The sequence below is a fragment of the Chrysochloris asiatica genome, unplaced genomic scaffold (assembly GCF_000296735.1).
Source record: "Chrysochloris asiatica unplaced genomic scaffold, ChrAsi1.0 scaffold00325, whole genome shotgun sequence".
NCBI classification, from domain to species: domain Eukaryota; kingdom Metazoa; phylum Chordata; class Mammalia; order Afrosoricida; family Chrysochloridae; genus Chrysochloris; species Chrysochloris asiatica.
In genome coordinates, this window is record NW_006408843.1 from 2,099,304 (window position 1) to 2,107,136 (window position 7,833).

Consider the following 7,833-nt stretch of genomic DNA (forward strand, 5'->3'; position numbering starts at 1 on the left):
CAGAATCACAGCAACTCAAACCACCACAGCACGACAGACAGACGAGTAGGTATTGTAGGCACTGTAAAAAGGAGTCAAGTATGATACAGAAGGATAACATGCACATGTATGCACATACACATGTTTATATATGCTTGTGCACTCATACACAGGATTTAGGGGGAAGAGCGCTCTGGGATAAAACTGGAAAGGAAGTCATGAGAGTTAATAGAATGTCAGAAAAGGGTCTTTTGTAGAAAAGTACCTGACATAGTCTTGACACATAAATTACAACATAGGAAAGACAGACAAAGTTTGCCATAAGACTATATTTTATCATGAGAAGAATGTGGGTAGTAATGCAAAACTGACAATGATATTCAAAGCAAAGGGCTGGATGTGAAAACCAGCAGTTGTCCTCTTTTTAGTGGCAGCAATGTTGTTTCATGCTCTATCCCTTTTTCTTATCTGTTGAAATTTAAGCCTCCCCCAAAAGGGGGCTGTTATGCATTGAATTTTGTCTCCCCAAAATACATATTGTAAATCCTAACCCCTATCTGTGGATGTAATCCCATTTGGAAATAAGATTTTCTTTATTATGTTAAGGAAGCTGTATTAGTGTAGGGCATGTCCTAAACCTAATTTTCGAAATATAAAAGAGACAGATCAGGGGCAGAGCAAAAAAAACATAAATAGGGTAAAGACAATTTCCATGAAGAAATCATCAACAAACCAGGGCATGACAAGGTTACAGAAGTTGAGACAAGTGTCTTGCCCAAGAGCCAACAGAGAGAGGGGTTTTTCTAGAGCTTCAATCCTTCTGGGTTGAAACTTACATTTACTTCTTTTTTTTTTTTTTTTAAAGTTTTTTAATTGTGAATTGAGTGAAAGATCATCAGTTTTATATTCAACAAATCATATACTTTGTTTCATTACAATGGTTATAATCCCCTCCATGTACCATCAGTTAACAGTATTTCTATTCATTTTAGCTCTTTTTTTTAAAACACTCAGGCATACATAATTGCACCATCAAAGGGGACATTCTGCTAGTATGCCTCCTGGCTGCCAGCTCTCAGTCCCTCTCTTTCCATGAATCTAAGTCCTCAGCTGCTCTCTCTCCCATTACATTTACTTCTTGAACTGTGAGAAAATAAGTTTCAGTTCTTTAAAATCATCTACTTATGATATTTCTGTAAGAGCAGCACTGGATAATTAAGACAGGAGCTAACCCATTCAAATCACATGTTCCAATCACAAGTTATCCCTGAAGTTGATTGTGCAATTCCGTTTTACTAACAGAAGCCTAGGGAGTCCTGGTGTGGTGCTGTGAGTTAATGTGCCAGACTGCAAAGCCATTTGAACTGTCAGGTCAGTGGTTCAAGCTCACCAGCTGCTCCTTGGAAACCCTATATAGGGTTGCTATGGGTCGGAATCGACTCGAAGGCACTCAACAACAACAGCAACAACAACAACAACAGAAGCCTGGTGTGGTGCTGTGGATTAAAGTACTGGATTGCAAAGTCAGTTTGAACCATAAGGTTGGTGGTTCAAATTCACCAATGACTCCTTGGAAACCCTAGGATTGCTATGAGTTGGAACTGACTCTACCACACTTAATAATAGAAGCCTGGTGTGGCACTGTAGGATAAGCACTGGACTGTTAACTGTAAGGTTGGCAGTTTAAATCCACCAGCTGCTCCTTGGAAACCCTATACAGGGTCACTGTGAGTCAGAACCAACTCAACAGCACATAACAACAACAACCATAAGGTCAGGTGTCCAAACCCACCAGCCACTCCTTGGAATCTCTATATAAGATCACTATGAATTGGAACTGAGTTGATCACACTTAACAACGATAATAGGAGCCACCAGGGAGATTCAGAAGCACAAGGAACATACAGCCCTTTTAAGATCCTCTTTTGAGGGGTCAATTCTTTCCCTAAGATGCTGAAAATCTGTTTTAGATGAAGACAGGGGTCAGTTTTAGAAAAAGCCTAGCAGTTTATTTTCTGATCGTTTACAGAGAGCTGCTTATCTCTTTACACCTTCTCAGGAGGGTCTGCAAGGCAACTTCAGCTGCTCGCTGGACACTGACACAAGGGTCTTCCCGGAGTGCTTGGAGTCCTGAAATAGAATAGTGAAATTCTTTGAATGAGGAACACCAGAGACCAGCAGAAAGGCCAATGCAAATCAAGCCCCACCTAACATACTTAGTACTGCACAGCTCACTGTTGAGGATCAGCCCATTGGGGGAAGTGGGGAGACTCAGTTCCTGATGCTCACATTTACCCATAAAAAGCATAGAGTTTGGAGCAACTGATTGCAAATCTACATTAAACTTGAAATAAGGCAGAGAAGACAATTACAAAAGCATATAGTCTGCTGGGAATGATATCTTACAAAGGTGGGAGGTACCTCAGACTCTGTAGCAATCACAGTATTCACTGATTGTCAGAGACAATAACCAGATGATAAAACTTTCAATTTCTGGGCTAACATGCAACTTGGGGAAGAAATGGTTTCTCTTTCACTGAGAACATAACAATAAACAGCACAGAAATGAGGGTTGGCACTCACGGGTGGTCAGCTGTTCTTTGTCTAATGACTCCACATATTGGCTGGTCAAATTGAGAACAATGGCATCTAAAGTCAACAGGAGAAAAGTTGTATTATAGGGAAAGTGTTCATGAAAAACAGATTCTGTCTGACTCTGCACCAGGGCAGAGACAGATTACCTTTAGCAAAGTAGTAAATGGGCAAACTGCCTGACTTCCTCCAAGGATGATGTGAGGATGACCTCTATCAGATCTTGAGTGTCATGTCTGGCTAGGTAACTCATAATTCTTGTGTAGCTGGGAAAGCTCACACGATGTTCTCACAGGGCGTGCTACTTAGTTTCAGGATTCCAAGGAAGTATAAGAATTACTGTAGTCTCTGTCTTCAAAAAGTTTACAATACATGATCTGATAAGAAATCCTTAGTTTTCTAAGTCAGTCTTGAAGGTGACCCAGCAACTGAACTTATTCACTGTGGCTGGATTAGTTGAAACAAGCTTCATGATAAGAATTAGAATATCATATTTGATGCAATCTCAAAGACTTATTTCCCTTGTTTATTTTATAGATTAGACAGAAAGGTAACAGAAGAAGTTAAATGAATTGTCTAGAACCACATAGAAAAGAAAAGATCTGCTGGTCCTCACACCATTTCCTTTTGCATTATGATGTTTCTGAAGCTCTTAGCTTGAATTCAGTTTGGAGACTGAGGATATTTTATTTAAAAGGATGAGAAGAAGGAAGGAATTTAGACTTGGGCTTGCAGTTGAGACTTGGCAATTGGAAGAAACATGGAAGGTCAATAAAGAGAATGATCTGACTGGGGAGAGTGAGTGGTGGGAAATCAGGAGAGTTTATACATTTTCATCTAGCAAAAGAAAAGAGGCTCCACTGAGGAAAGAGATTATAAAACATAAAATGAATTCTTTCTTGGCCTTCCTTTAATTTTGTCTCTGTCCTGCCAGTATTTCCAGTGGAGGAGCTTCTGCTCAAAGCCAGTCTAGCTGGGAAAGAGAGGACATAACTGAGAACAGACTGTGGGTGTGCTCCCACCTGTGAGCTTGACAGCGGCACTCCTGATCATCTCCCAGGTGCTATTGAAGAAGGTGAACGAGTGTGTGTGGAGGATCCACAGAATTTCCTGGTTTCTCTTTGCCTGGAAGAGATGTGTATTACAAAAAAGGCAACTGCAAAGTGGCCCTTTATGAAATTCAGCACCCTATCAGACAAATGTGTATTGGAAGAAGTGCAAGAAGTGCAGCCAGGTGCTCCTTGGAGGCTAAGATGGCCAGACTTCGTCTCTCATACTTCAGACATATTGTCAGGAGGGACCAGTTGCTGGAGAAGAATATCATGTTTGTTAAGGTGGAGGGGCAGAGAAAAAGAGGAAGACCCCTAATGAAATGGACTGGCCAAGTGGCAGCATCGATGGACTCAAGTGTGGCAACAATTATGAGGTTGGCCCAGGACTGGGCAGTGTTTCGTTCTGTTGTGCATAAGGTTGCTATGAGTCAGTACTGACTCGATGACACCTAACAACAACAACAACAACAACAACAACAACATCAGAATGTACTCTAAGTGCCAGTAAATACTCATACAATTGTGCATTATTTTATTGAGAATTACTACTGTGGGTATTATTAATTAATTAATGATCTAAATGTAAACAGTAAGGCATCAGGATTTAAGGGAATCTAGTTAAACACATGGTAGTCAGGACTTTGGGAAGAACCAAAGGGTAATGTGGTAGAATATCAGGATTATTGTTGCTCTTCCATGATAGTCCTGACATTGGTCTGAGATTTCCTGTTACATAATTTGCCCTACTGGAATTTGACTGGACACTGTTCTTCACTTCTTGGAGGCAGCATCTGTATCTATTTCCTACTTACCAGTTTCACACAAAATTGTCTATAGAAATCTCTGGCCCTTGGTAGATCCTGGCCCTCAACGAGGTAGTCTAGTACTCCATAGAGTTCTTGGAGGCCCAGAAAAGGAATACAGACGATCAAGACATCACGACAAGCCTAGAAAACAGAGTCTTTGTGTTACTATCCACAATGCTAGGATACCCATTCCAGAAGAGAAAACATCCTGAATGATATTAGGAAACAGTAACAGTAAAAGTCAATAGCTTGAAAGACCTTAAAATCATTCTTGGTACCTTCTCAAATTCAAAAATGGAAGAGCAAGCTCACGAAGGGATACTAAGGGAGAACCCACAGTTTCAGAAGAGATTTTCAGAATGGTTAATTCAGATCTAGTCTCTCAGGACAGCTCGTCTAGGCTCACTAGCGCTTCACAGCTACCCAAGAGAGAGGAGGAACAGATGTGTGTGTTGGGTCACTTACAGCTCCAATATTGGGGTTGGGATCCCAGAGGTGGAGAAGGAAGGAAATCATGCTCTTCTTTGTTTCTTCAGCAAAAAAAAGCTTCCACCTTCTTCCGGTTAGTGATGCCAGATTTTCAAATAAGCAGATGGCAGTCAGCCTTACATCATCTTGCTCCTGTGGCAACAGATGCATCTCATAGGTGAGTGTCCCCTCACCAACTCCTGCCCACCACCTTCATGTCCCCTCCTTGCTCCACTTCAGCAAAGCAAAACAGGAACTGAGGCATAGACCATATCCAATCTACCAATTCCTTTTTCAAAAGCTCTCTCTTGATATAAGTCCAAATTTCAATAACCATGGGCTGAGAGGATAAGATACAGCTAGAGAAATGCTTCATGTCTCTAGATAGCTAGTGAGGAAGTGTAATCACAGGAATGATAAATGGGGTGTTGGCAGAAGAGGGTTCCTGCTTATATAGTATCTTACACACATCAGCCTACTCACAAATGCAAACCTGGAGAATTACAGAATGCTGCAGTCAAGCTGATCTTAACTCATGGCGACCCACGTATTACAGAGTGGAATTATCTCCATAGGTTTTCTTGGTTGTAATCTAGATGGAAGCAGGTCACCAGGCTGGGTAGGTCTGAACTGCCGATCTTTTCGTTAGTAGCTGAGAACAAACTGTGCCACCCAGGTATTTATAGTGGTGGTGGCTGTGTGCCGTGGAGTCAGCTAAGACTCATGCCACCCTGTACAGGGTTTCCGAGGCTGTAAATCTTTACGGGAGCAGGAAGCCTCATCTTTCTCCTGCGGAACAACTGGTAGTTTCGAACTGCTGACCTTGCGGTTCGCAGTCTGATTCGGAACCCCTACGGTACCAAAGCTATTTGTTGTTGTTGTTAAGTGCCGTCGAGTCGGTTCCGACCCATAGCGACTCTGAACAAGGTTTCCGAGGCTGTGAATCTTTATGGAAGCAGAAAGCCTCAGCTTTCTCCCGCGGAGAAACTGGTAGTTTGGAACTGCTGACCCTGCGGTTCACAGCCGTATTCATCACCACTACGCTACCAGAGCTATAGGACAAACTAAAATCTAGAGTTCAAAATAGTCAATACATTATCAGTCAAGGAGAAAGAGTTAAACAGCAGTAAATAGCAACAACAAAACACAAACAAACCCATGATTGGAGTGAATTAATAGAAAAATGTTGGAACTGAAAGAGAATTTTTCTTCATAATCCAGACTTTATTTATACAAGTAAATCTTGTTTAGAAGTCCACATCAGTCACGGGCCTGTAAAATATTTAAAGAACTGAAAAACTAGATTTCCGAGGAGCAACGATAGAAAAGAAGACTTCTAAGTCTGGAGACCGGAAGGAAAATAGGTAATTTAATAAAACCTTAATGATTACGAAGGATGTACTTAAGAGGGCAATCAGCAGTTTCCTATCTCCCCTAACAACCAAACATGAAGAAACAAGTTTAGATTATAAAACAATAGAGTGCAGTTGTACATGATAGAGAATTCCATATTGGTGGTAGTATAAACCAGAAGTAAATAAAAAAATATAGTTTCCAAGAAGGCATAAAGGAAAACAAACCTCCTTGCTTAGCACTGCTGGATGATGTTTTATTGAAGTTAGAACTACGGACAAAATGAAAGGTTGGCAAACTTTTTCTTAAAAGGGCAAGAGAGTGAATATTGAGACTTTGCACATCACATATGTCTGTGTTGCTTTTATTGTTAGATGACATTGAGTCCATTCTGACTTATAGCGACCTTATCACAACAGAACAAAACACTGCCTGGTCCGGAGTTACCCTCACAATTGTTGTCAAGCTTGAGCCTACTGCTGCTGCCACGGAGCCAATTCATCTAGTTGGGGGTCTTTCTGTTTTCCACTGACTCTCCACTTTACCAAGCATAATAGCTTTCTTCACGGAATGGGCCCTCTTTATAATATTCCTGAAGTATGAGAGATGATATCTCACCATCCTAGCTTCCAAAGAACATTCTGGTTGTACTTCTTCCAACACAAATTGGTGTGTTCTTCTAACAGTCGATGGTACTTTTAATAATCTTCTCCAATATCCAAACTCAAATGCATCCATTCTTCTGTGATCTTCTTTACTCATTTTCCAACTTTCACATGCATATGAAGTTATTAAAAATACCATAGCTTGGGTCAGGTACTCCTTAGTCCTCACACTGACATCTTTGATCTTGAACACTTTAAAGACGTCTTATGCAGCAGATTTACCCAATGAAATATGTTATTTGATTTCATGACTGCTGCTTCCATGAGTGTTGATGGTGGATCCAAGCAAAATGAAGTCTTTGATAACTTCAATCTTTTCTCCATTTATAGGGATGGTATTTATTGGTCCAGTGGTGAGGATTTTTTTTTTTTTGGCTGTAATTTTTATTATAAAGTTTTTGTTGTGAATTGAGTGATAGTTTACATGGGAGAACATTAGTTTTACACTCATCATTTCATTGCAATGATTACAATCTACAATCTCCTCTGTGCATCATCATTCAACAATATTTGCTTCTATTCCCTCTGTTTTTTTTTTTCAGGGGATGTACACAAAACCATTCAGGAATATATAATCATTTAAATAACCAAAGGACACATTGAGCAAGCCTGCCTCCTGGCCACCAGCACCTGAATGCCAGCAAACAGCCATTCTCTTTCCATGAATCTAGAGTCCTCAGCAGCTCTCTCTCTCTCCATGCCCTGTTCTCTGTTTCCATCTCTGGTGTCACTGCTTCTGTGGATAGGGTCCCACATTCTGCTTGTGCCTTTCTCTCTTGATGGTCCTGGGGTTCTCTATTCCTGGACTGTAAGATTAACTACTCCCCTCTTTTTGTTACAAAACTTCTACCTTTACAGTTGCAACAGTTGCAATTAGTCATGATAACAACCACTCACTGTTGAATCATAAGAATCTTA

At 40.7% G+C, this 7,833-nt stretch overlaps 1 protein-coding gene across 1 annotated transcript in view; it reads right to left on the minus strand.

The window, feature by feature from the left end:
* Nucleotides 1-1,966: 1,966 nt before the first annotated feature.
* The window catches only part of MROH2B (maestro heat-like repeat family member 2B), a 117,280-nt gene continuing 111,413 nt past the window's right edge, over nucleotides 1,967-7,833 (minus strand). The window contains exons 28-32 of the mRNA XM_006875399.1: nucleotides 4,895-5,050; nucleotides 4,436-4,570; nucleotides 3,594-3,696; nucleotides 2,563-2,628; nucleotides 1,967-2,109 (exon numbers count right to left, since the gene is read on the minus strand). Of these exons, the coding sequence (XP_006875461.1) occupies nucleotides 2,003-2,109; nucleotides 2,563-2,628; nucleotides 3,594-3,696; nucleotides 4,436-4,570; nucleotides 4,895-5,050 (567 nt within the window). The 3' untranslated portion in view covers nucleotides 1,967-2,002. The remainder of the gene's footprint in view (nucleotides 2,110-2,562; nucleotides 2,629-3,593; nucleotides 3,697-4,435; nucleotides 4,571-4,894; nucleotides 5,051-7,833) is intronic.